Source organism: Lipomyces oligophaga (genome assembly GCF_038497815.1).
Source record: "Lipomyces oligophaga strain CBS 7107 unplaced genomic scaffold V1516scaffold_7, whole genome shotgun sequence".
Lineage (NCBI taxonomy): Eukaryota > Fungi > Ascomycota > Lipomycetes > Lipomycetales > Lipomycetaceae > Lipomyces > [Lipomyces] oligophaga.
In genome coordinates this window covers 814,335-839,213 of record NW_027117791.1, presented here as the reverse complement: position 1 = coordinate 839,213, position 24,879 = coordinate 814,335, and the positions used below count along the sequence as shown (strand labels likewise).

At 45.6% G+C, this 24,879-nt stretch overlaps 11 protein-coding genes across 11 annotated transcripts; 5 read left to right on the top strand and 6 right to left on the bottom strand.

Moving 5' to 3' along the window:
• Positions 1-102: 102 nt before the first annotated feature.
• Positions 103-630, top strand: V1516DRAFT_655389 (NADH-ubiquinone oxidoreductase B12 subunit family-domain-containing protein). Its single transcript, XM_066920325.1, has 2 exons — positions 103-210; positions 275-630. The coding sequence occupies exons 1-2, from the start codon at positions 158-160 to the stop codon at positions 408-410; spliced, it is 189 nt and encodes a 62-aa protein (XP_066775819.1). The 5' UTR covers positions 103-157; the 3' UTR covers positions 411-630.
• Positions 466-2,664, bottom strand: V1516DRAFT_642025 (magnesium transporter NIPA-domain-containing protein). Its single transcript, XM_066920112.1, has 2 exons — positions 1,904-2,664; positions 466-1,850 (listed from the first exon to the last, which is right to left on the bottom strand). The coding sequence occupies exons 1-2, from the start codon at positions 2,497-2,499 to the stop codon at positions 650-652; spliced, it is 1,797 nt and encodes a 598-aa protein (XP_066775818.1). The 5' UTR covers positions 2,500-2,664; the 3' UTR covers positions 466-649.
• Positions 2,665-2,942: 278 nt separating this feature from the next.
• On the bottom strand, positions 2,943-4,419 carry V1516DRAFT_628395 (P-loop containing nucleoside triphosphate hydrolase protein; the record flags this gene model as incomplete). Its single annotated transcript, XM_066919839.1, has 2 exons — positions 2,943-4,319; positions 4,393-4,419. Coding segments are annotated over 2 exons (1,404 nt in total), but the record flags the coding sequence as incomplete, so codon positions are not given.
• Positions 4,420-5,046: 627 nt separating this feature from the next.
• Positions 5,047-6,174, bottom strand: V1516DRAFT_680297 (uncharacterized protein). Its single transcript, XM_066923064.1, has 3 exons — positions 5,939-6,174; positions 5,611-5,883; positions 5,047-5,545 (listed from the first exon to the last, which is right to left on the bottom strand). The coding sequence occupies exons 1-3, from the start codon at positions 6,079-6,081 to the stop codon at positions 5,446-5,448; spliced, it is 516 nt and encodes a 171-aa protein (XP_066775816.1). The 5' UTR covers positions 6,082-6,174; the 3' UTR covers positions 5,047-5,445.
• Positions 6,175-6,224: 50 nt separating this feature from the next.
• Positions 6,225-9,075, bottom strand: V1516DRAFT_680294 (armadillo-type protein). The gene is made up of 2 exons (XM_066923063.1): positions 8,706-9,075; positions 6,225-8,643 (listed from the first exon to the last, which is right to left on the bottom strand). The coding sequence occupies exons 1-2, from the start codon at positions 8,947-8,949 to the stop codon at positions 6,395-6,397; spliced, it is 2,493 nt and encodes an 830-aa protein (XP_066775815.1). The 5' UTR covers positions 8,950-9,075; the 3' UTR covers positions 6,225-6,394.
• A 290-nt stretch (positions 9,076-9,365) lies between these two features.
• On the bottom strand, positions 9,366-10,106 carry V1516DRAFT_628180 (cyclin-domain-containing protein; the record flags this gene model as incomplete). Its single annotated transcript, XM_066919826.1, has 1 exon — positions 9,366-10,106. One exon carries the CDS (start codon positions 10,104-10,106, stop codon positions 9,366-9,368), a length of 741 nt encoding a protein of 246 aa, XP_066775814.1.
• A 1,525-nt stretch (positions 10,107-11,631) lies between these two features.
• On the top strand, positions 11,632-12,650 carry V1516DRAFT_680290 (uncharacterized protein). Its single transcript, XM_066923062.1, has one exon. The coding sequence runs from the start codon at positions 11,664-11,666 to the stop codon at positions 12,444-12,446; it is 783 nt and encodes a 260-aa protein (XP_066775813.1). The 5' UTR covers positions 11,632-11,663; the 3' UTR covers positions 12,447-12,650.
• A 1,488-nt stretch (positions 12,651-14,138) lies between these two features.
• On the top strand, positions 14,139-16,260 carry V1516DRAFT_530957 (general substrate transporter). The gene is made up of 2 exons (XM_066919166.1): positions 14,139-14,879; positions 14,945-16,260. Exons 1-2 carry the CDS (start codon positions 14,347-14,349, stop codon positions 16,050-16,052), a joined length of 1,641 nt encoding a protein of 546 aa, XP_066775812.1. The 5' UTR covers positions 14,139-14,346; the 3' UTR covers positions 16,053-16,260.
• Positions 16,261-18,119: 1,859 nt separating this feature from the next.
• V1516DRAFT_680278 (uncharacterized protein) lies at positions 18,120-20,076 on the bottom strand. The gene has a single exon (XM_066923061.1). It carries the CDS (start codon positions 19,987-19,989, stop codon positions 18,163-18,165), a length of 1,827 nt encoding a protein of 608 aa, XP_066775811.1. The 5' UTR covers positions 19,990-20,076; the 3' UTR covers positions 18,120-18,162.
• Positions 20,077-20,967: 891 nt separating this feature from the next.
• On the top strand, positions 20,968-22,719 carry V1516DRAFT_680276 (aldehyde dehydrogenase domain-containing protein). Its single transcript, XM_066923060.1, has 2 exons — positions 20,968-21,170; positions 21,221-22,719. Exons 1-2 carry the CDS (start codon positions 21,126-21,128, stop codon positions 22,676-22,678), a joined length of 1,503 nt encoding a protein of 500 aa, XP_066775810.1. The 5' UTR covers positions 20,968-21,125; the 3' UTR covers positions 22,679-22,719.
• Positions 22,720-22,766: 47 nt separating this feature from the next.
• Positions 22,767-24,169, top strand: V1516DRAFT_680273 (uncharacterized protein). The gene has a single exon (XM_066923059.1). The coding sequence runs from the start codon at positions 22,879-22,881 to the stop codon at positions 23,905-23,907; it is 1,029 nt and encodes a 342-aa protein (XP_066775809.1). The 5' UTR covers positions 22,767-22,878; the 3' UTR covers positions 23,908-24,169.
• The last annotated feature ends 710 nt before the right edge of the window (positions 24,170-24,879 follow it).

Sequence of the window (24,879 nt, the reverse complement as noted above, 5' to 3'; positions counted from 1 at the left end):
GAGTCATCCACAGAATCAGGTGAAATCATGTGACTCAATCACATGACTCAAATCTACTCGACCAATCAATTTCAGCAGAAATCAGAACAAACCATTTAATCACTGTGAATCATCTCTTTGCAATTACTCTAAGCGAAAAGACGACAATAAAGACAATATGCGTTCATCTTTTATTCTTCGTGCTGCTATCAAGGATCCATGGGAACGGAGGTACGTGTCATATCGCTGAACGAAAACTCAGAAGTTGGATTTTGTTAATGCAGATGTGCTACAGAGAAGCATGGCGATACACCGGTCAGTTTTCGCGATATAATCGAATGAAGGGAATGTTTCCTGGATTTGGGATTGCTACTGGAGCGTTTATTATTTATTGTGCGATTGAACAGTTTTTGCCAAGTGGAGGTCACTAAGTATTGATTCGACAATAATCAGTAAACATTAAAATATATACAAGGATGTGCTTATATATTGAACTCACAGATAATCATCTTGGCGATAAATCTTGCTTATCCCCGGCGAGCAGATGGAATAAGTTCAGGAATATAAGTCATGCACATTGCAATTCATTCATATATTGATATAACCATATTATTCACATACATCCATAATTCATATCTTCCTCTCAATGCCATATGACCCTAATGCTTACTTATAACCCATTTTGAATTCCACTCTCCCCCGAGTCAGTCGACTTCACTGGCTGCAATGGAGTGTCAGAATCCTCAACTGACACTAACGCTTTTCGTCGCCGAGAACCTGAATTAGACTTCTTTGAACTTGTCTGCCAGAGATTGGCTTGGTCACGAACATACGACTCTACCAGCAAACCCATACTGCCTGCTCCAGGAACATAGCCTCGATTAGTTGTTCCTGGACTCATTGTTCGCTGGTTTTCCAGCTGAGTTAGTAAAGCGGTTGTTTCTGTTCCATCGAACGAAGTGTTTATTGTTAATCGTTGCAATGGAGTAGCAGTCGTAGTGGAGGTCAATGTAGTCAACCTGATTTGACGATTAACAGCAGGATCAACATCAGGAGTTCCCAAGTTTGGCCTGTATAACGAAGGCGTCTGAATCCCAGAACCATAATCACGACTTGCTGAGGTCCTTACAGGCGACAGAACATCTTCTTCCGAACTCACTGCAGAGTCGCCCTTAGATGCCCGTTTGGAAGTAATCAAATACACTCCGATAAACGTCAACAGACAACCCACGACAAACCGTGTAACCTGATCCTCAGTCTCGCCGTCGAAATCCTGATACAATATACTTGACCCGACAACGACTGACAAAGTGAAAAACACAAAGTGAGTAGGAATTACTTCTGTAGACCCAAACTGCTGCAGTGCTCTGCTAAGATACTTCACCTGCAAAACAGCAGTCACGGCGAGAATCGCGATCAGGACGTAAGTGATCCAAAACGTGAAGATCCGATACAAAGTGTAAGTGACCAGACTAGATAGTGCTTTCGTCGCGAGCGCCGTATATCCGCCGAACAACGCAACAAGAAAGATGTTTATGAATATAAACCGATTGCCATACTTGGTACTCGACCCAGATAACACTATGATCAATAGACCAGTAACCCCGGCGTAGATCAAAAACCCTGGTTGTCGAACAGCAGCAAGAATCCGCCTAGGATCTAGCTGATCTTCCTGCGAATTCGACGCCAAGACCACGACCACTGCACCAGCAATGGCGATTAAAACGCCGAATAAGTCGCGCAGTCGAAACTGCTCGTGGAAAAATATCGGCGCGATAATACAATTGGAAATCAATGCAACGACCCCTAACGGAGAAACCGTCGAGGCCGGTGCAAATCCATACGCAATGAAATTTCCAGCTTCCCCTGCACTAAAACCATATTAGTACCCTCTCTTTCGCTCCAAAACCCAAATAAAACTTACACCATCAACAAAATACCCAGCCACCAATATCCGTTCTTCATGTATCTCGGGACGTGAAACCGATCGCTGAGTTTAGTCGACACTGAGTCTGCGACCGAAGTTGTAGTATTTGACTGTCGCGTCCGCGTCTTGGCGACAATACTAATGCTTGATCTTGTCGACCGTAGAGGCGCTTGGGATATGTTCAGAGCTGGGAGAAGACCTGATCCACTGTTTTGTTCATTGTCAAATCTGTGTCCATTGGGCTCCTGCATGTCAGAATCGCCGCGATCTTGAATCTCGACATCTGGTACACTTTCCGACAGTGGTTCTGACACTTCTTCCGATAATCCGCCACATAATTCATCGTGTGCATTAGCACTATCTAGAAAATCACTATCAAAGCCAGTCTCATTTTCGGCTTCCTCACTTTCTATCTCACCCTCACGGTGTTCATTTATCACTACATCACCATGGCCGTTGTCATCATCCACCTTTTTCAACCGTAAGTGTGCGTAGCGCTGCAAATTCAAAGCAATTGAAATAACCACATTCCCACTGATAGCAGTTACTATCCCAATAATCGAGGCCGTATGCTCGACCGGGGGATCTTCCATTCTGATCCTCAGCACGTTAAGTTATCTTATGGGCCGTCACAGTCGTCTTTGAAATATCATCCTCTAGTGAAATAGTTATTGATTCTCACACTTTCAACAACAATAATCTTAACGAATGTGGAGTTGTTGTCAAGTAAATTCCTTTACTTTAATGCTAAATCGGATTACTGCAGTGTTTCTACTTGGCTGGCTAAGATAAATTTCCAGTATTATTTGACTAGGCAAACTATCCCAACGAGAACCTAAACCGACTCTACTAGTCAAATTTTAATAATGACAATTTTCAATTCAATTACAAACATTTTCTACTAGTCGAACCCTTCTACCAGGTAAATAAATAGAAAAATTCAACACCTGCCTCCAGCTCATAAGTCTAATCGGTCGATGATGTTCCGGGATATCCTAACCAAAAATAGTTTCTCCCGAGCAATGCAACTATACGTTTACGCAGACTCAGCAGCAAGCTTCTCGCCCTTGGCAATCACATCCTCGATACCGCCAACCATGTAGAAAGCAGCTTCGGGAAGATGGTCGTGCTTACCCTCAAGAATCTCCTTGAAAGACTTAACAGTGTCCTTAAGAGGAACAAGGGCACCCTCAATACCAGTGAAAACCTGGGCAACAGTGAAAGGCTGCGAAAGGAAACGCTGAATCTTACGGGCACGCTCGACAATAAGCTTGTCAGCCTCGGACAACTCATCCATACCAAGAATGGCAATGATATCCTGAAGGGACTTGTAAGCCTGAAGAGTCTGCTGAACCTGGGTAGCAGTATTGTAATGCTCCTCACCGACAATGGCAGCATCAAGAAGACGCGACTTAGAATCCAGGGGATCGACCGCAGGGTAGATACCAAGTTCAGAAATACCACGCGACAACACAGTGGTAGCGTCCAAATGGGCGAAAGTGGTAGCGGGGGCAGGATCAGTCAAATCATCTGCAGGCACGTAGACAGCCTGGACAGAGGTGACAGAGCCCTTAGTGGTGGTGGTAATACGCTCCTGGAGGAGACCCATATCGGTGGCCAAAGTAGGCTGATATCCGACAGCAGAAGGAATACGACCAAGAAGGGCAGACACTTCAGAACCAGCCTGGGTGAAACGGAAAATGTTGTCGATGAAAAGCAACACATCCTGACCCTCTTCGTCACGGAAGTACTCAGCGACGGTGAGACCAGTAAGAGCAACACGAGCGCGAGCACCCGGAGGCTCATTCATCTGACCAAACACGAGAGACACCTTAGACTCGCCCTCAAGGTTAATGACACCAGTCTCAATCATTTCACGGTACAAATCGTTTCCTTCACGAGTACGCTCACCGACACCGGTGAAGACAGAGAAACCACCATGAGCCTTGGCAATATTGTTGATCAGTTCCTGAATAAACACAGTCTTACCGACACCAGCACCACCGAAAAGACCAATCTTACCACCACGGGCATAGGGAGCAAGAAGATCGACGACCTTGATACCAGTCTCAAGAACCTCAGCCTCGGTCGACTGATCGACGAAAGCAGGAGGCTCAGCATGAATAGGAAGGTACTTGGTGGCCTTGATAGGTCCACGCTCGTCAATGGGTTCACCAATGACGTTAATGATACGGCCAAGGGTGCCTCTGCCGACAGGGATAGTGATGGGAGCACCGGTGTCAACGACGGGCTGGCCACGGACGAGACCCTCAGTACCATCCATAGCAATGGTACGGACAGTATTCTCACCAAGATGCTGGGCGACCTCGAGAACGAGCTTGTCACCTTCACGGCCCTTGACTTCGAGAGCGTTCAAAATAGCGGGGAGGTTGTCCTGCTCGAACTGGACATCCTGTCGAGGGGTTAGAGACGGTTACAAGGAACTACATCTGCACTCAAAGAGTAAACCAAATGAAGATACATACGACGACGGCACCAATAACGGATCTATATTAGCGGTTAGTATTGAATATATAGACTGTAGGAGGAATTGAGTAAAACTTGAGATCAATTGACGTGGCATTGGTATGAACTGATGAGAATTGGTATCAATGGAACATGCAACTCGGTAGAGCGAGCCCGATAATGTAGAGTAATCTTTCTCAATACCTGTTGCAGAAACCATTCATCGATTATAAAATGCGAGAGCAAAATAATTAACTCAATTGCAGGACAATTGATTGAAATATCGATCAATCGGAGGATAAACCCGATTCACCAAGAGATCAGGTCGAGAAAAAAAGCATCACTACCGGACTCGACCGCATCCACATATTCCAATCGATAGATCATCACAACCATCAACCATTTGAACCAAGATCCAAAGATCAAAATAGAACCTCCAAGCAAGAACAAAAGAGAAAGTATTAACGTACCGAATAGAACCGGTGATGGCACCCTCGGTAGCGAGACCGCGCGCGAAGACGGGTCTAGCGACAGGAGCATTGAAGAAGCGGTTGTTGGCACGCGCAGAGCGGAAGGCCGCGCGCGAAAGGCGGGGCATAAGACGGGGAGCAGGCATCACGAATTGTCGAAGAAGAAAGGGACTGAAAACGGGAACGACGAGGTGCGCTGAAAGAGAAAGAGAAAAGGAAAAGGAAGAAGAAGAAGAGGAAGGGAAAAGAGAGCGAAGGCACGGGAAAGCGAGAGGAAGCCTGGCAAGGACGGGTGTTGAGCGTGCCATCAGATGACTATTTGTGGCGTAATCGCATAGTGTTGTGCATTTCGTGCAGTTGTCCACCAATCACACGCGAGTACTGGACGACCCGGGAACAGTGCGTAAGTGCAATATATATGTGACTGTTATGCACATTACAGCAAATCAGCGTCTGACTGCTCAGACTCCGGCCACAGCTCCGGCATGGCCTAGCCCTGGTACTGTGAATGACTGGTTGTTGTGGTAACAGATTCATTATTTACAATAGTCTAAATTTGTAATCATGTAATTACTGAAGTAAATGGGGTTATATAATAAACCACTAGAAATGTTCGGGGCCGATCTCGACAGATTCGATATCCACGCCTTCTGTAAACCAGCGACTAGTTTCAGTGATTTCGACGTCGTTTCCTGACATTTGTCTAATGGTATTAGTCGGTTCTTCTGAACAGCCCGTAGCATTGACACAGATATGGCAACTTCTTACCTCTTCCACATTCGACCGTCCTGGGCAAATGACCAGTGTTCCAGTCCATACGTGCGATACCATTGTCCGCGCACGTCTTTCCATTCATACCAAAAATTGACGGCAATCTCGGTCTCGCTGAATGTGAACAATTCTTTACGTAGTTTGTAGTTTGTCTCGGTCGCCCATTTGTGAGTTAGAAACTCTTCGATCTGCTTAGTTCCTCGAAGAAACTGGTCGCGGTTTCGCCATATAGAGTCCTCGGTATATGCTTGTGCAACTGCTGACGGATTCCTGTGTCGATCAGTTTAAAATGATTCTCAGTCTTCGTGGTGTCACAATTGCTTACATTGTATTCCATAGATTCTGCGCGATTTTCACCTTCGCGTGTGCAGTTTCTCTAGTGAATGGAGGTGCTAGGCTGCCACTGGTCTTAGTAGCCATAGTCCTTGACCAGGTAACTGCCTTGGTCGATCTACGAGCAACAAACATGACAGCACAATAAGAATTAATATGAGAAAAAATAAAGCTACAATTGATTAATTTAAATATTTTGCTGTCTGTGGTCGTGCTTCACCCAGGTTGATAAAACGAAATTTATTGAATAGTAATCAAGTTGGGTCACCAATAATGCACCGTTTTCTAAACTTTCTACAGGCGACAGTGCCGCATAGATGCAAAACTATAAAATCCCCACAATTTACTACTATATGATTCAATACAGTACGATCCATTCAAAGCAATCCTTATATACACCTTTAAAACATAAAATGACAGTACAATCCTACACTTAAAACTCCAAATACTAGCCGATCTCCATCATATGAAAACTATCGTCGCCAGCCCCCACCGTCTCTTCAGGCTGCCCTAGTAAACTATGCAACTGATCAATAGCTGTCTTTGCCTTCTCACGAAGATTCACGACCCGGTCATTTCTCAGCTTCATAAGTTGCTCCTCCACCCCTAAGCGTTGCAGAATCAGGGCCCGTTGGCTGTACACACCATTGGCCGGGTTATCGCAAAAACTCGCCATTCCTACATCCCCACTCGCTCCTCCACTGGATTCTTCGTTGTCGCGCAGCAACATAGTCAGCGGATCTTCTGCCCAGGTAATATTCACAATCACCCACAGACAAGCTAGTCGCACCTCGTCCCGCTCGTGACTCATCAACTCAATCACCCGTTTCAAAACACTCGAATGCTCCATGATGGTTTTCCGGTGATTCTCGTATCCGGCGGCAATGTTGACAAGAATATAGATCGCACAAACTATAATATTGGACTGATATTTTGTGATCTGCATCCGCCCTCGCTCTTCTCCTGCTTCGGCCGATTCATAGTATCCTATTTCAGAGATTGCCAGCTTTCGGTCAATTAATTCAAATACTCGATCGACCCCGACCTGGGCAAACAACTTGTCGATGAAAACTTCACTTCCAGCAACAAGATTCCTAATAAAATCCAAGGCCTGCTCCTGAACATCTACCTCTACATCATCACACAGTCGCATCAGTAGAGGAAACCCCAGTTCATCTATAACAAGCCCTTTGGTATGCATATCATCTCCACAAACCATATGCTTTAACGCCCATACAGCATTTACTCGTAGCGGCGCATAATTCGACTTGGCTCCAGCAACGATCAGAGGTAAAATACCTTTGTCGATGATCGGTTTGCGAAGCGGCGAGAACTCTAACACTAAGTTGCAAACAGCCGCCATGGCTGCTGTGCGAACTTCTAACTGCTGTTCGACTTCTTTACTCTCGTAAATCTGGGATCTAGCTACTGGGCCGTCGTTTGAGCTTCTAGTTGCACCCCAAGACCCACTACCGAGTCCAGATTGGCCATTATTGAATCTACTGCAATCAAACGAGGTTGCAATCGCATCATCTGATAATGTTGTAGACGAGGAGGAAGAGTCTCCTAATAAATCAACTACTCCGCCGACAATCCCACTCTCGACAAGCGTCGCTCGCAATAGGACAACACTGCGAGACAAAGTCCTTAAAACATTGCAGGCAGCGATCTTGATGTCGCGCACCGAGGGGACATTTTCCAGATTCATCACTGCAACAACAGCCATCAACCCACCAGCATCAATGATTGCTTTGCGGTTATCTTCCTTATGCAGACCAAGAGCAGCAAGACATAAAAGTCCGCCAGCCAAAATTTTAGAGTCGTTTTCAAAGGTTGATACGTTCGGGTTGAAATCATAAGGTGCGATCTGTACAACGACGCTGACGACTTTAGAAATTAAACCTGCCTCTACACAACGATCTGCAGTTTTTCCACCCTCGCGGCAAACAATAGCCAAAGTATGCAAAACTAAAGGATCAATAACTACCTTATCCTCATGAGCAAGGCCATCGTCCAGCAACTTCATCAATGTAGGGACTAGCGCCAACGCATATTGCTCGTTATAAGCAGCACGGGTAACTGCCGCAGCACCCGGATTTGACGTTTCTACATGAGAGTCCATGCAGGTGTAGAATTTTGTAATAAGCGCAGCAGAGGCTATTCGGACGTCAGATGATTCATCGCGGAGAAGGTCGAGCAAAGCTGCGGTCAAGTTGGTATTGCCACAGAGCTGTCGGACTGAATGGGGGGTGAGAACGTGCGATAAAGCCAGGACTGACGTTGACAGCAACTTCCGCTCACGCCGAAATAGTAAGCATGTCCTATACTCAGAGAGCAGCAGAAATAAGACTAGACGCTGGAGCGGCGTCACAGCAAATTCGCTCAACTGAGACAAGGCTTCCGAGTAAGGAGGAGCAGTCAAGGTGATCAAGTTGCCCAGTAACGTGAGAACTTGGGCAGTATTATGAGTCGGATTAGCCATGTATTCTTCAGTGAAATGCCGGATCAGCTCGGAAATCGTCCTAGGCAGGCCTGGATTATCTCGAGACAATGATGGCGAGTAGAACGTAGTGTAAAGTTTTGTGAGGGTCCGTAGAGATGCTAAAAGCAGCGAAGGAGGAGAGCTTGAAACTAGAGTTCGTGCCAGCGTAGGAATCGTTGCTGGAGTCAATAGGCATGCAGCGATATCGAGATCACCTGTATTTTGTTAATATCATTAAGTCCTTCGTGCGACAATCGGGTCTTTATGCAATACATACTATGAGCAAAGCTACTGAGAACTATTCCAGCCTCAGCACGACACTCGCAAGCTAATCGATCATTATAAATCTCGGGTTGCAGGTTGATTATGCCGAGTAAGTCATCCAAAACACCCTGGTCCAGATAAAATGCCTTTTGCTCCGTGTGACCAATGACTGAGTTTTTCAGCGCCTTCAATGCATCTAGCTGTGTCTGTCGGTTGGCCGACCGAATGTACGGAAGCAAGTCGTCTTCCGATATCATATCCAGTTGATAGCTTTTCGTGCAAAATCAGAATATCGTTTACGAAACAGTCTGTCGGCTGTGGCGACCATATCTACGGTAAAATTGCACGACAGACGAAGCTTGAGCTGAAGAGTTCTGTTTTTAAAGGGTATTGTGTCAATATTTCCCAGCTGGCCATACGATAGAGATAATTATGTGAAAATGCATTGCAACGCAATTCTATCTGAACTAAACATTAAGGCAAATTTCCATTATATGCAGACATATATTCGATTACCGGAAACCCAATAATGAATATGTTTGTCATATTACAATTTATATTTTTAGCACGGACAGACAAAATGGCCAAAGATATCCACAACCGACAACCAAACAAATCTATAAAACAAATCAAACTAGTGTACAATAATTAAGTTATAAACGAGAGGCAGGAATTACCGCTGGTCATCAGGAGGTGCAGATGGAACGTCCATAGATAATTCCGGGCTAAGAAATGTATCAGGATCAAGTGCATAGACATCGGACATTCGGGCAACCATGCGCTGATAGTACTCTTGCAAAGTTTTCACAGAAGGCACAACGCGCCAACCAACGCGGACGAGAAACTCCACTTCAAGCAAGTTGAGCTCGGCAAGGGATATACCGCCCACTTTAGCGTAATGTGCATTTGTGCAAAAACTGTCGCAAAGACCTTTGCTTGCGACAGTGGCAGCTGTTATCAGGAAACGATGCACAGTGAGTGAGTTGACTGTGAATGATGAAAAGGCGGCACATAAAAGGTCAATGTAGAATACCATGGAAAGTATAGTCGATTTTTCCAGCGAGCAGAACCGGATCAGCCGGTGGAGATAGTCGCGATGGGAAATCCCAGGTGGCGCTCGGGAGTGAAAACGAGTGAGTTGTGAGGACACCAGCGGCAGAGAGTCATTCAACATGATCAATTCTCCCAACATCGACGCAATCAGATTGAGTAGATGTGAAAGTTCGCAGTTGAAAAAAAACCGAGGGAGTAGGGTTTTAGTATTTTTAGAAGCTTTGGAGGACAGGTGAGGATCAGATGAGTCAACAGCCTTAGGTTGCAATTGCTTGAGTAGATGAAGGCGTGGCGACGCAAGACGTTCTCGAGCACGTCGATTTAGATGTGGAGAAGATGTTTTTGCAATATGTCGTTGCATATATGGAGACTTTGCAGCTCGAGGGGTTGAAGAGTCTCGACCTGTAGTTGTGTCTGAAGGATGATCAGTGTCTGCTATGCTATGTCTCTTCATACTTTTTCGCACTAGTGAGACAGCTTTGGAAGACGGCGAATTCTAGAAAGCGATTAGAAACTTAACTCGACATAGTAATAGCGAATAAATTATCTCATTCATACCGAGGCAATTGAAGATTCGTTCTGATGTTTCTGATCATTTGAAGGGGATGGCGGGGGGTGAGACGGCAGTGATGAAGAGTGCGCTGGTGGAGAGAACGTGGAGGTGGATTGCTCAGCAGGGTCGATATTATCAGCGGTTTCCATATTGTTGAAACAAAAAGGCTCTGCCAAGCAATAAGAATAGTATAACTCAAACCGTGGGATTCATGCAGATGCTTTCGGGACAAAGCAAAAGAGTTGAGTGAGTTCGAAGAATTCGATGTTGATTTGATTTTGAATCTAACCTTGATAGAGCGAATCCGAGTTTGAAGACAGCCAGACTATTCTGCAGCCACTAAAAATTCAGCAATCTGGCAGTCAAATCTACAAGTCAGATTGCGAAAAGCAAGAAATAAGACCGAGGAATGTATATAAAAAGAGTCGAGACGCTTTGGTGGACCATGTCCGACAAACTCACAAAGTGGGTAGCAGAATTGGAATGGGCAGCAGACAAAATTTCGCGGCCATAAATAACCAAATCTCGTCTTTTCGGAGCTCTTATTCCTATAATGCCTCGAAACCAAGTCCAGCAGTCGGCCTGCGCTGACAAACAACCGAAGTATTTCGAAAAATCAAGACCGTCCTCCTAGCCAACTAGTTGAAAACGATGAACATATCCGCTTCTATGGAGGCAAAACTCAGTAATGTGAAAAACAAGGGTATAGTACTATACTATCTAGTTTACAGTCGAAATGGTTTCTGGCTTAGGCAGACGAGTAAGGTGCAGGAGGAAAGACCAGTTCTAGACCAAAAGCATATATGATTCCAGCTTGACTTGTATTGGCACTAGAATGATATTCGAATCGTATTCGATATCCCGTTTAATGAATTTCAGCAATTGAATAACTATCTATCACGTGATACATTGTGATATGATTAGATAAGATCAGACAAATTATCTAGCGAATTCAGTTTACACATTTAAAGTGTTCTGGCGATGGAAATATCGGAATATGTGACTGGACATATTTGTGAAGAATTCCATTTAATGAAATGCTCTGAAGGTGAATTCGGAGAAGATGATGACATAACTTCCGGGAAGAATGGCAGACTAGATGCTGCTAGATGCAGTTACGATGATATATAAGTTGTACGCTATATTCAGCCAAGCTAGACTTATTGGACATAGCGAATCATATTTATCTATAATGTATTGTAATTAAAGAGAATATAGAATCATGCTTATGGAATAGTAACTGTTGATTAAATCTCTACCGAAGAAATACCGTGCGGCGAGATCGACAGACCACCGCGATTCCCAGTCAAATCTCGAGTTCCACTTGGCTAATGTTGAATTTACCCTGTGAATTGCAAAACAAGAATGGTTTCGCTTGGGTTCCAACTCGTGTTTTTGGACATTGATCCAGTTTTAGTCAGCTGCTGGCGGAATCATCTGAGCAAGATGTTGGACCGGAGTCGAGTACGGGGATCGGAATATCCCCTCGTGCTGGAGTCATCACTCAAGACTTACGATGGACGATTTGACTGCATCGTTTCGCCCGGAAATTCGTTTGCGCGGATGGACGGAGGACTGGATTTGATCATATCGCGTTTCTTCAGTGAAGGCAAGGGAGGCGGCCGCGATGGACTGACCGATGTGCTGGACTATGTGCGTCGAGTTCACTATGCTCGTTGGAGAGGACTGCAGCCAGTTGGTAGCTGCTACATGATCGACATGTTGCCCTGGATGGCCTCTACGGGGGATGTCGGCTGGAATCGATTTGCGTGCAGATATATTGCACACTCGCCGACGATGCGCGTACCGTCTGCTTTATGGCGAGAGGAAATTGTTTATGAGTGCATGTGGTCGGTGCTAAACGAAGTCTTCAATCATAATGGAAAGATACCGCTGGAGCAGCAGGACGATTCTCAGGAGAGCGGTTCTCAAGAGAGCGGTCCTGCGGCCATTAAGACGGTCGTTGTTACTGGACTAGGCACCGGCACCGGCAGGATGGATCGGGATCTATGTGCTCGCTTGATGGTAATGGCATTTGTAAATTTTGTCGAAGCACTCGAAGCTGGACCAGGTGGACTGAATGAATGGCGCTGGACTCTAGCGAAGGAGTGGGATCTTCGGATTAAGGCGGCAAAGACACCCCAGTGACTTTTATCTGCTGTCTGTTTGAATAGTAAATACGATATAATATTGGTATATAGGATGCTCTACGTTTGATTCGGCATTTTGTTGAAGTGAAGTTGGACGAGCTGAAGGGCTGGAGAAGTGTGGTCTATAGCTGATCAAAAACATCGTCTAGAAGTTTACAAAATAAGATATATGTAGATACTTGATATATTGCATATTAATTCAGATTATTGGTTACATAATGCGGATTAGACTCGTGGTCAAACAATGACCAGCAGATCTGGGGAAACTCTATTATTCAGGGGGAGTATCGTGACTAGCTACTAGGATCGATCGGGCTGAGAGGAGAAGCAGGTAGACGATGTGCATGATGTAGATAAAGGATGAGTGGCATGAGTGGCATGAGTGGCATAAAATAAGACTAGCATTTGGTGGATGAGAAACTCAAGTCGGCTAAATGAGATGGAATATAATAAAATGTAAAATGGTAGTCACATGGCTGGATTGAGAGCAACTCCGAGACATAAATTTAGTTTTAGAGCAACTGTTGCACGGGAAGCTTCTTGGGATGGATTATCAATCTTTTTAATGTTTGAAACAGATTCGAAAACCGGAATCCAGTGAAAAAACGAATATTTAGCAATAAATGGCGCATGTATAGGCTGCATGCTAAATCAGCGCAGATCTATTCTCAATAGTCTATGTCTGTTGGATTTCCGCTGTCGACTGACAGAGAGACCCTAAAGATTATGAGCCCCGCCCGAAAGTGGTGTCTGTCATACTACAGAGTGAAAGAACTCTTTCGTCGAAACTTGCACCGATTACTTCGGATCCAATGAGAAAGCTTAGTGGCGCCAGATTTCCGTAGCTCACTGGAAATATCTGCAATAAGCTCCGGAGTCCTCAAGAATTGAGCGGATCCAGCCTTGCTGTGATTGCTCGAGAGTTGTCAGTTACAGCGTGCGTGCATGATTATCTCGAATGTAGCTCACACCAACACATCCCAACACACACACACAAAAGCTTCTGTTGAAATGCATCAGCACTCTCTAGACTAGACTACTATCTACAACCTTCAGATCTGCGACGGTCGCGCTTTTGTCGCCGTGGTTACGGAGACCACCAAGGGTGGTCCAGAACCAGGAGACGGACGGCCTTATGAATTTCCGCCTGAATACGAATCCACACACAGTCCAGATTGACGGAAATGCAGACCAAGCACAAACCGAAACTACAGCGATAAACTCAGTTCAGCCCTACTAGCGTTTATGGCCATTTCCACTTTGCGGGGGACCCCAAATCCAACCTCGGAGTCTGGTGCTCCCTCAGGTGTGTCCCGTGACCGGACAATTTGGGCCAGGAAGCCCATCGCGAACGGCCCAGTGGAAAACGCACCGGAGGGCGGTGGACGACCGAGTGCGCGCCCCAGGAGATCGGAGCACAAATTGTCTGATGGGATCCGGGGTACTATCTGCCCTGGCACGCGGATGTGGTTCTCTTTCTAATCTACAGATTGCTGTATATAGAGTTGTACTGATTGTTCTCATAGTACTTGGTTGTACTCCTGTAGACTCTAATTGTCGGCCATTGTCCTTGCGGACAAGTACAGGTGACGTCTAAGCGACATTCTCCTGCTCAATACAACTGGACTCCCTCTCCTCTTCGCTCCCCCCGCACAGCTTGTCCCCCGCATTTTTATCTATTCCGCGTCCAGAGTAAGATTTCCGCCCCGGATTTGCTTCTCCAGCGCTTAGGGCCCTGTGGGCGTCTGTGTCTCTGTTCATGGTCGCGCTTAAATACCCCAGGATCTCTCTTGTCCGTGTCCAGCTTCTTCTGGTCCTCTCTTCATCGGCAGTCTAATCCAGTTCCATACACTTTTGTAGCATCTTGATCTGCATTTGATAAGCCTAGCTCTTTAGACATGACTGCTCAGCAAAAATCGTACATTGGCCTTCGCGGAAAATGGCTCAACCATGCAGTTGCGTTCATCGCCGGCGTTGGCTTCTTCCTGTTTGGTTATGACCAAGGTGTCATGGGCGGTCTCCTGACTTTGGATACTTTTGTCACGACATTCCCCCAGATGGACTCGACCTCCAGCCATCTCACGCAGGCCGAGAAGTCCTATAACGCAACCATCCAAGGTGTCGTCATCTCCATTTATGAAATTGGTTGCATGATCGGCGCCCTGTCCTGTATGTGGATTGGTGACAGGCTTGGTCGTCGTTGGACAATTTTCGTGGGGTCAGGCATCATGATTGTCGGCGCTGCGCTCCAGTTCTCGGCCTTTTCGCTTGCACAGATGACTGTTGGCCGTATCGTTACCGGTCTTGGAAACGGACTTATCACTGCTACCGTGCCAACCTGGCAGTCCGAATGCGCAAAGCCAGAGACCCGAGGCAAACTTGTCATGTCGTCCGGAGCTCTTGTCACCTGTGGAATTGCACTTTCTAATTGGTAAGTTTCTCTTTCTCTTTTCTGCATTGTACGGGCTTGTCAAGGTTTGAATGTTAACCTTTCAGGATCGATCTCGGCTTTTATTTCGTCGACGGACAAATCAACTGGCGATTCCCTGTCTCTGTGCAAGTTCTATTTGCGGTCTTTCTCATGGCGTTTGTGCTCTATCTTCCTGAGTCTCCTCGATGGTTGATCAAGAAAGGCAACTATGAGGAGGCAATCAATGTGTTTGCTGCACTTGCTGGCGTTGACCATGACAATCCTTTGATCACCGACGAGGTGAACGAGGTCAGGGCCTCCCTTGACGAGGAGAGTCATATGTCATTCGCAAAGATTTTTGATACAAAGTCGAAGAAAAAGCATTTCCATCGAACAATGCTTGCAGTTGGTGTCTTGATTGCGAACCAGCTGGGCGGCATCAACATCATTTCCTACTATGCCGCCTATGTATACGAAAACTCCATTAAACTTTCACCACTGAATTCTAAGATCCTGGCCGCCGTGTCACAGACTGAGTACTGTGTCGCTGCTTGGGTTCCATTTTTCATTATTGAGAAGGTCGGTCGACGTAATCTCATGTTGTGGGGATCTGTTGGACTAGTTATTTTCTTGGCCATCATCACTGGTACTGTACACGCATCTGACCAGGGCAATACAAAGGCTGGTATTGCCTCCGTAGTGATGATTTTTATGTATGACACTTGCTTTGCAATCGGTTGGTCAAGTCCACCATGGCTATATGCACCGGAAATTCTTTCGCTCGATGTTCGTGCTCCGGCAGCTGCACTGGCGACCGCATGCAACTGGGTCTTCAACTTTATGGTCGTCATGGTCACTCCAGTGTCGATCACAAACATCGGCGCGTTCTCGTACTTGATCTGGTGCGCCATCTCTGCCGTCATCGTCTGGCCGACCATCTACTTTTTCTATCCTGAAACCACTGGCCGCTCTCTCGAGGAGATTGACATGATCTTTGAGCGTTCTAATGGTAGAACCCCATGGGACGTCGTCAGGATCGCGCGTGAGCTCCCGAAACAAGAGACCGCTGACAAAGTGTTGCAGCAAGTCGGTCCGTTCATCCCACACGATGACAACTTGGAAGATAAACCGGTCGCAAGTTATGTCGATAATGTCAACGAAAAGTCAGAAAGTGTCTCTTCGAATAGGGATTAAATTGTACGACTGAACTTTTGACCTCGGCTTAGTTTTGGTTTGTTTTATTGAACAATTGCTTCAGTTTCTTCGAATATTCTAATATACAATCTAATATAACTGTATGCTGCGGTAACTCAATATTATGGAATAAATAAATGGAAAAACATAAGTCATAGAGGATAAAATAAAGTAAAGAAAAGCTGCAATATTGACATAATTATTGCATGGAACGGTTAAGCCTGCCACCTCACGATACCAAATTGCCGATTTCTCGCCTCAATTTTCAGCTGACTCCGGCATCGACTATTTAGCTGCCAGAGCTGAATCTGGTTCCGGTTCCGGTTCCGGTCTCGGCTATTAATGATTTTTTAAATTAAAATTTTCAGTTTTAAATTTACAAGTGGATACAGTTGATATCGCTCAGCTTCATATTCATGTCGCTACTAAAGTGGGACAATAAATCTGCGCGCCTTAACTCAGCCGATATTGAAGTTTCATATTTAACGAAATTTGAGGTTAGAGGAATAAATCTATACGAGGCAATATTCATTGGTATCATTGTCCATAGTATCCTAAGTATACTCAATCCTATGTTGAATTTGGCGACGCTAGACCCAATATTTCACGATTTCTGGTATTCATATTGATCTCTATAACTCATGTCGCTAATTATTGCTAATTATTGCTCATAGCTGACTTTTCTATAACCAGTAGGGGAAACATATATCATAACTGTTTTGTAAGAAACTAGGCGAGAAAAGGGAGGCTTTCTGTCTGTGAATACGTGAATTTATCAACAATTCAAGACGAGACAAAAGCCTATGATTTCTCATGATACTTTTCTACAAGGAGCCAAGCGCATAGACACATATTAGCATTACAGAGACATGTCGGAAATCCAAATTTGCCTGGATTAATATTCCACTAGTGCATATACTTTGACCATAATTTGCCGCCAGAGCTATATTTTGTTGCTGTTCCCTAGTGCGCCCTCAAAAAGCATTGATAAATGCAGGCTTAAGTATTTCTCCCGGGGAACACATTCATTTGATAGTAAAAAGTCGTTGCAAGTGCTGTCAAAGAGATTGGTAACCATAAGTTACATAAGACTCGGGTTTCTAGAGTACTCTGCACATATCAATGAGTAAAAAACATAGCGTCTGAAGTAGCGCTTTAATCTGTTATCCAGTTCGATATCCGTAGATCTGCAAAAGAGCTAGTGAAAACCAGTGTCAAATATGTCAAACCAGATGCTCGTTCCTTCTCGCCTATGAACATTGCTTATGCTAGACTTGACACTGTATGAGGACTTTGACAGTGCTGGTAAAAATTGATCTTCTAGATCTGTTAGCGCACATTTCAAAGCTCGACACGACAAAAATAATCACATGAAAGTCATAATAGAAAATTCTTAGAATCAAGCTTGCCATAAATATTTCTTTCAATCTCGCATGGAACTGTCCACAAACTAAACTGATTAGCTCAGTTCCGCTATCTGATTTCAACAATCTTCGATGAATAGCTGTCTTCAACGAATTTTTAGACGATGGATGGAAATTCAGGGGAAGTTTACCAAAGATAAGCAAGAAACAATAGGTACACTTTAAGACTTTTACTCATTAAACTTGCGTGGGAATAGTGATTTTGAATTGAGTTTCATTTGATTTAGCCACCGCAAAGCGTTATAATCCCTTAGATTCGATGCTTTTTAACAGCTGCAAGGCCAGTGATTTGCACCAGATGCACTTTTACACGAGACTATTGTAAAAAGGAGATTTCTTGCAAATACTTCTATTCATCTCGATAATTTACATTTGTCTTACGCTAATACAGCCATAACGGATGCTAGTATCAGCCGTCTTGAAACCAATAAATATAACGTCTACACAGTTACAAGTTGAACAAAATTGATTCTATCTGAACATTTGTATACGCAAGCAACAGCAACCTAGATGGCTTTCTGAATTTGAAAAACAGTTTCTGATATAACCACCGCAGAAGAATCAGAGACATGATCAATTATTGCATGTCATATTCAGAACCCAAATTTTAATTCCAGCTACAAATCAACAGTATACTACAATTATAATCGAAATTGAATAACATTAAAATTTAGTACGTTTCACAATTACTTTCCCTCCTGAACATCAATAGAGTATCTCTTTCCAAGCTTACCCTCGCGCTCAGCAATGATCTGAAGAGCAACGATCTTCGAGTTCCAGCGAGCACCCGAGAGCGGTCCAACAACATAGAAGCACTGGGGAATACCAATGTCTCTGCAAGTACCGTAGAGCTCACCTTCCTTATCCAATCCCCAGAATTCCTTGAACTGAGCGGCATACTTTTCTCCAAGAACATCTTTGATAGTATCTTTGAAACCAGTGTAGCCAGTAGCCATGACAATAATATCAGGCTTAGAGGTAGTTCCGTCCTTGAAATAAACAGTATCTTCATCGAAATGATCAATCTCAGATCCCTTGATCTTAATGTCACCATTGACGATATGAGGAGAGCAGCCAGTATCGTAGTAGTAACCTCCAGAACGGCTGTTGGTGTTGATGAAGAAACCGCATTCATCCATACCATCATAGAGCTTGAAGCCTGCCTTCTTCAGGCCGCTCAAAAGCTCCTTGTCATGCTCCTTGATGATAGGCACAAATCGCTTATGGTAGAGACGTCCAACATACTTGGGGTTGGACTCGGACAAAAGATCCATAGTCCAGGTATCAACATTCTCTGTGTACGGGTTGACAGTGGGGACACCCTTCTCTACTGACATGACATATGTGGGAGAACGCTGGAGCATGGTGATATCAGCACCATTGTTGAAGAAATCAAGCGAAATATCGTGCGCAGAAGTGCAAGCACCAACAACAAGAGCAGTCTTGCCCTTCCAGTTTCCACCCTGCTGGTGAGAAGAAGAGTGAAGAATAGGCTTGCTGAACTTGTCCTGGCCGGGGAACGCAGGAGGGAATTTGGGATGACCACCACCAATACCGGTAGCCATAACAATGTGGGAAACACTGAAGTTGACCTTCTTGCCCTTGCGGTTAAGAGTTGCAATCCACTGCTTCTTGGACTCGTCGAAGTAAGTCTCGGAGGTGACGAGGGAAGTCTCAGACCAAACACTGAGCTCAAGAGCATCAGCGTAGTACTCGAGGAAGTTGGCAAGCTTGCCGGAAGGAGTCCAGATGGGCCAGGTGGCAGCAAAAGGAAGATAGACCAAGTGGTTAGACCAAACAGGATCGTGAAGCGAGAGAGACTTGTAACGAAGACGCCAGTTGTCACCAATACGCTTGTAAGTGTCGATGACGAGAGACTTGATGCCCATAGCTTTCAAACGGGCCGAAATCTCAAGACCATTGTGGCCACCACCGACAATGAGAACTGCAGGCTCGGGGTTTTCGATCTGCTCAGCGAGGTGCTCATCATAGGAGTAAGTGGTGTTGTGTGTACCACGGAGACGAGCGGCGTAAGCTCTCTCGGGGTAGCCCTCGACAGCATCTAGGGTGGTGTAGAGAACCCAGGCGAGGTATTCATCAGAAGGACCAGGAATCAACTTAGCAATTGCGATACCAGAGCCGATGGCGCAGTCGAAAGTGAAGAAAACCTGGACGAAAGAGACATCAGGGAACGGTCTCTCAACGCTGGGAGCAGGAGTGGAAAGCTTAGCATTTCCAGCCTTTGCGACGGAGAGACGGTCGGTGGCAGCCTGGAGAATGTTGATCTTGCCAATGGAACGGAAGTCGGAGGTGAACGAGATAGTGTCGCGCCAGAAGGACTCACCGTCGGCGAACAACGCGTCGAAAGCGGCAGCATCACTCTTTGTGACAGCGCTGTTGAATCGGTCGAGGAAGCTCTGTGCGATTTTGGAGATCTGCTCTGCGGAGAGATCGGCTGGGACCTTGTCACCAAGGAAGCCCGAGGGCTTGGGAACGTCGACGTAGCTAACCATGGTTGTGTGATGAAAGAAGGTAGTGGTGATGGAGACAGGAAAAAAAAAGATGAAATAGACTGGAAAGCGACGGCCTGTTTTATAATAGCATTCAGAAGCGGTCACAGGTTGCAAGAAGCTGGTGTGGTTGTCTGCTTTCCCCACCACGCGCAGCCAGACTCGGTCTTCACAGCAGCAGCCGAAATCATCAGACAATTCTGGGAAGAGCAGTACAACTGCGAGCACCAAACAAGCGAAAGAGAACACGTCCGCAGCTCGAAAATCTTCCGCATCCCAAAAACAGCCAGAAACAGTCAGAAACAGTCAGAACAGTCAGAAACAGGCAAACACCGAGAAAAAGCGGAAGCAGAACCGTAGCAAAGCGCAAGGAGCTGCTACTGTTTCGGGAAATCAACGAGCTTGCTCAACCCGCGCCGCATGTTCACGGCTAGATGAGGAGACAAGTCAGAGTAGGGTCGTTGGCGGTGTGGATGCTTATTTTGGATAAGGGTCCGCATGCACTGGCCAGGAGGTGGACGGACAGCAGCCAGCCAGCGTCCACCGGAAATCTAGATTGCGGGGTATGTTCAATTTAGACTACCTGGTCAGCCTTCAGTAAATTGCACCCTGGCGCTACATTACTGTGTCTAGTACCAAATTTCCTGAAAAAAATGAAACACAAATCACGCGTTATTCCAACGTTGCTGATTCTCGGCCGTTTGCTCACTTCTTACCCCCTTCGGCCAGCATCCCTGCCGAGCCAGACAAATGCAGTCACGTGAAATGATTGAACACGTGAACTCTGGCATCATCACTTGCAAACATTCACGTGAGATTCACGTGAATGTAAATCAAGGTGATAGTACGGATTCAAACCCAGTGATCACAATCCCGTGATCACCCGTGACTTCGGCATACATGTGCGGCTCAACCGCGGGCCGAGTCGAGCTTGAACCGCAGCTTTCCCGGGAGAACTGCCAGAGCAGCGGTATATAGAGTAGCTCAGTGCGGGGACGACTGTAGGAGATTGAATAAATAGGTTAGTTCTGTGGAGAATTCGAAGTCGATCTAGAGAAGCGTACAATTGAGTGAAAACCCAGTCGAAACCTCAGTTTGATCCCTATTAACAGTTATAATCATATTTACCGACTACAATCATGACAGTCACTACATCAGCTCCAGCTCTCGAGGCTCTGAAAACTGTATGTATTTGGCAGTATTTTCAGAATTGACCATCTGCTAACTAAATCAGCTGAAACGACCAGATCTGTTTATTGGTGACGGTTTCGTCGCCGGCGAATGGGTCTCATCCAGCAAGACGTTCCCTGTGTACGAACCATCGACAGGCCAGGTTCTTGGACCAGTCGCCGATTTGACTCGAGCTGATTTCGTCAAGGCGATCGAGTCGGCTGATAAAGGGTATCGCAAATACTCTACAACAACTACTGCACACGAACGTTCTGCGCTGCTGCGTAAGTGGTACGATCTGATCATTGCCAACAAAGAAGATATCGGTACAATTTTAGTGCTTGAAAATGGCAAGACCTATGCAGAGGCCGTTGGTGAGGTTGCGTATGCTGCATCCTTTGTTTCCTGGTTTGCTGAAGAGGCTTCACGCGCATACGGAGATGTGATTCCCTCGTCTATGCCAAATACGACTGTCCTCACCCTCAAACAGCCCGTCGGCGTGTGCGGAATCATCACGCCGTGGAACTTTCCTGCTGCGATGATCACGCGTAAAATTGCTCCTGCTTTGGCTGTCGGCTGCTCTGTCGTGATCAAGCCTCCTTCAGAGACACCTTATACCGCGGCTGCGCTCGTCAAGCTTGCCATGGAGGCTGGACTGCCAGCTGACGTTATTCATCTTGTTCCTACCAAAGATCGCGATGCCGCTACCGAGCTCTGCACGAGCCCGATCGTTAAGAAGATCTCATTTACTGGCTCTACTAATGTGGGCATTCATTTGTCAAAACTTGCTATGGGAACCATGAAGAAGATCTCAATGGAGCTTGGTGGTAATGCACCATTCATTGTTTTCGACGATGCTGATATCGATCTTGCTGTGCAGGGTGCCATGGTTTGCAAGTTCCGCTGCTCGGGACAAACTTGCGTTTGCGCAAACCGATTATTTGTGCACAAAAAAGTCGCCGCTGAGTTTACCGCAAAGTTAGTGGCGGAAGTGGAGAAGCTCAAGGTCGGCTACGGGCTTAGCAAGACCACTACACAAGGTCCGCTTGTGAATAAAGGTGGAGTTGAAAAAGTCAAGGCGCACATCAAAGACGCTGTTTCGAAAGGCGCCAAACTCGAGACTGGTGGATCTGTTCCTTCCGATGTAAATCCCAACGGATTTTTCATTGCTCCTTCGATTTTGTCGGGCGTGACAACTGAGATGGTAGTCGCAAGAGACGAGACATTCGGCCCCTTGGCGCCTATCTTCCAGTTTGAAACTGAGGAAGAAGCTGTCGAGCTTGCCAACAGCACAGAGTTTGGTCTTGCAGGATATTTCTTTTCTCGGGACATCAATCGCTGTCTACGAGTCGCTGCTTCTTTGGAATGCGGTCTTGTAGGTGTCAATAGTGGCAAGATTTCTGCCGCAGAATCTCCATTTGGCGGGGTAAAACAATCTGGCGTGGGAAGAGAAGGCAGTATGTACGGATTAGCGGAGTATCAGATTATCAAGGCTGTCACGATTGGCAACACCAATGTGTGAATAATCGTAATTTATAGTTGAAATTGATTTGGTTGATAGCATCATTGTAGTCGGATCTACTCCCGGATTCAGTAATCGTTAAACTTGGAGCAAACAGACGAACGTGCCGAACCTGTAATATAAGCCGAGAGCCGAACTATAGCAGACTTATATATCTGCTAAGTAAATCCTCACTTTTCAAACAACAGATCAACACAGTGATGGCACAGAAATTGCGTATTGGAGTCGTCGGCGCTGGCCGAATGGGCCGAATCCATATTGAAAATCTTTTGACAATATCTAGAGTGGAGGTTGCTGCCATCTGCACTGTTCTTCCGCACGAAATAGAGTGGGCCAAGAAGACGGTTCCGAATGCAGTAGTGACTCCAGATTATGACGAATTTATTGTTTCGGACCTTATTGATGCTGTTCTACTCGTCACGCCAACCGGATTCCATAAGGAACAAGTGTTAAAGGCTATCCATGCAGGCAAACATGTATTGTGCGAGAAACCACTTGCGGCAACTCCTCAGGACGCGTGGGACATTTACAACGAGAGTCTGAAATATCCCTCTTTGAAGGTTGCGTGTGCTTTCCCGAGACGATATGCCAGAGTATATACGGAAGCAGCAGCGCGGATCCACCGAGGGGATATTGGAGAGATTACTACAATCCGATCGCAGACTACGGATTTGTACCAGAACGATGATTTTTTCGTCAACTACATCAAGAACTCGGGTGGCATTTTCGTTGACTGTACTATTCACGATATTGATGCTTGCCTGTTTTTGATCGGTCAGGATATCACTCCTCGCACAGCCTACGGCGTTGGAACTGCGCGATTGTTCCCGCAGTTCTTGGAGTACGGCGATGTGGACGATGGTATCGGCACCATTACCTTTGACGAGCAAACCGTCATGACCGTATACGGGTCGCGCAACAACCGCCATGGCCATCACACGATGACCGAAATCATGGGCACCAAGGGTCGCATTCTCATTAATGGCCAGCCTCGACTTGATCAGATCGATATCTCGGACGAAACTGGAACTCGCATGGTAGGCCCCAGTAGCCATATGGACGTGTTTGCTCCTGCGTTCAAGCTCGAGCTGGAAGCCTTCCGCGACTGGATTCTCGACGGAGCAAAAGTCAATTTCAACCTGAAAGACGCAGCTAAAGCTGTTTCGATTGGATACTCTCTTATGGAGTCGTTGAGAACCAAGACACTTGCACCAGTTAAGGAATATTAACTGCGATATAGAATTTAATGAGTGAATACATTTTTGTGATTATTACATAATTGTCCATGTTCGGTAACTTGTCCGACAGCCCCACCCTGGCGCGGCGGTGATCCGTGGAACCGATACCGAATAGAGCAATAAAACCGTAGCATCTGTATTTTGCGGGGAACGCGGGGAACTGCGGGGAATTTTTGAATAATGGATTGATGGATATATTAGATTTTCTAAAATTATGTTCCATTATGATAATATAGATGTGAAATAACTATAATGATAGATTTAAAATAATGATGAAGACAGATATTTAAATGAATATCTGGATATAGATACAGTTCGTAATTAGCAGCTCTGAATTACATGTCCAGATTCACTTACAAGATCTTCGACTCTTGATCATTTCTGGCTCTGTCGTGCAAATCTATTTTCAAACAATTAATTAAATCTTTCAGGTTCGAGAACAATGTAAGAGATACCACAAGACTACGCAGCCGAGCACGGTTGTATGTTGTTCTTTCTGCGCCTTATGCAGAGAGCGCAACCGAAATCATGATGACCAAATCATACATGCTGTGCTCGACGAAGCAGTTAACAACAGTTTTGTTGCCAAATACCCGCAGTAATCTACCGAGTTTTTCACATGTTTAATCGCTTGGTCTTTATAACCCGATAGTTCTGCCCCCACATGTCTAGACTCCGCATTTACACTCTATTCGTACAGTTGGCACCTGACTGCTGGCAGATTTGGGCCAGGCACCGGGTAATCATTTCAAGATTAACGTCGTGAGCTTGATCATCTGGATTACTACTACTCTATGGGGCTTGGTGTACATCCGGTATGAGCCGCCATGCAAGTTCACGATAATAATCTAGGCTATGTCGCTGTTGTCTAGGTTATAAGCGGTTATACTGAATCCTGATCAGAGTCCACCATAAAACGCGCTTCCTTCCTGGCAACCATGGCAATCGAATACCCACATTTTT

Bases quoted from the DNA above. Each gene is read 5' to 3' on its own strand.
- V1516DRAFT_680273 (XM_066923059.1), top strand. From the start codon at position 22,879: ATGGCACAGAAATTGCGTATTGGAGTCGTCGGCGCTGGCCGAATGGGC.
- V1516DRAFT_680297 (XM_066923064.1), bottom strand. From the start codon at position 6,081: ATGTTTGTTGCTCGTAGATCGACCAAGGCAGTTACCTGGTCAAGGACT. The intron at 5,884-5,938 runs GTAAGCAATTGT...TGATCGACACAG, and splicing joins CAGAATCTATGGAATACAAT to GAATCCGTCAGCAGTTGCAC. The intron at 5,546-5,610 runs GTAAGAAGTTGC...TAATACCATTAG, and splicing joins GACGGTCGAATGTGGAAGAG to ACAAATGTCAGGAAACGACG.
- V1516DRAFT_680278 (XM_066923061.1), bottom strand. From the start codon at position 19,989: ATGGTTAGCTACGTCGACGTTCCCAAGCCCTCGGGCTTCCTTGGTGAC.
- V1516DRAFT_530957 (XM_066919166.1), top strand. From the start codon at position 14,347: ATGACTGCTCAGCAAAAATCGTACATTGGCCTTCGCGGAAAATGGCTC. The intron at 14,880-14,944 runs GTAAGTTTCTCT...TTAACCTTTCAG, and splicing joins GGAATTGCACTTTCTAATTG to GATCGATCTCGGCTTTTATT.
- V1516DRAFT_680294 (XM_066923063.1), bottom strand. From the start codon at position 8,949: ATGATATCGGAAGACGACTTGCTTCCGTACATTCGGTCGGCCAACCGA. The intron at 8,644-8,705 runs GTATGTATTGCA...AACAAAATACAG, and splicing joins TCTCAGTAGCTTTGCTCATA to GTGATCTCGATATCGCTGCA.
- V1516DRAFT_680276 (XM_066923060.1), top strand. From the start codon at position 21,126: ATGACAGTCACTACATCAGCTCCAGCTCTCGAGGCTCTGAAAACT. The intron at 21,171-21,220 runs GTATGTATTTGG...TAACTAAATCAG, and splicing joins CTCTCGAGGCTCTGAAAACT to CTGAAACGACCAGATCTGTT.
- V1516DRAFT_680290 (XM_066923062.1), top strand. From the start codon at position 11,664: ATGGTTTCGCTTGGGTTCCAACTCGTGTTTTTGGACATTGATCCAGTT.
- V1516DRAFT_642025 (XM_066920112.1), bottom strand. From the start codon at position 2,499: ATGGAAGATCCCCCGGTCGAGCATACGGCCTCGATTATTGGGATAGTA. The intron at 1,851-1,903 runs GTAAGTTTTATT...ATATGGTTTTAG, and splicing joins CTGGGTATTTTGTTGATGGT to TGCAGGGGAAGCTGGAAATT.
- V1516DRAFT_655389 (XM_066920325.1), top strand. From the start codon at position 158: ATGCGTTCATCTTTTATTCTTCGTGCTGCTATCAAGGATCCATGGGAA. The intron at 211-274 runs GTACGTGTCATA...GATGTGCTACAG, and splicing joins AAGGATCCATGGGAACGGAG to AGAAGCATGGCGATACACCG.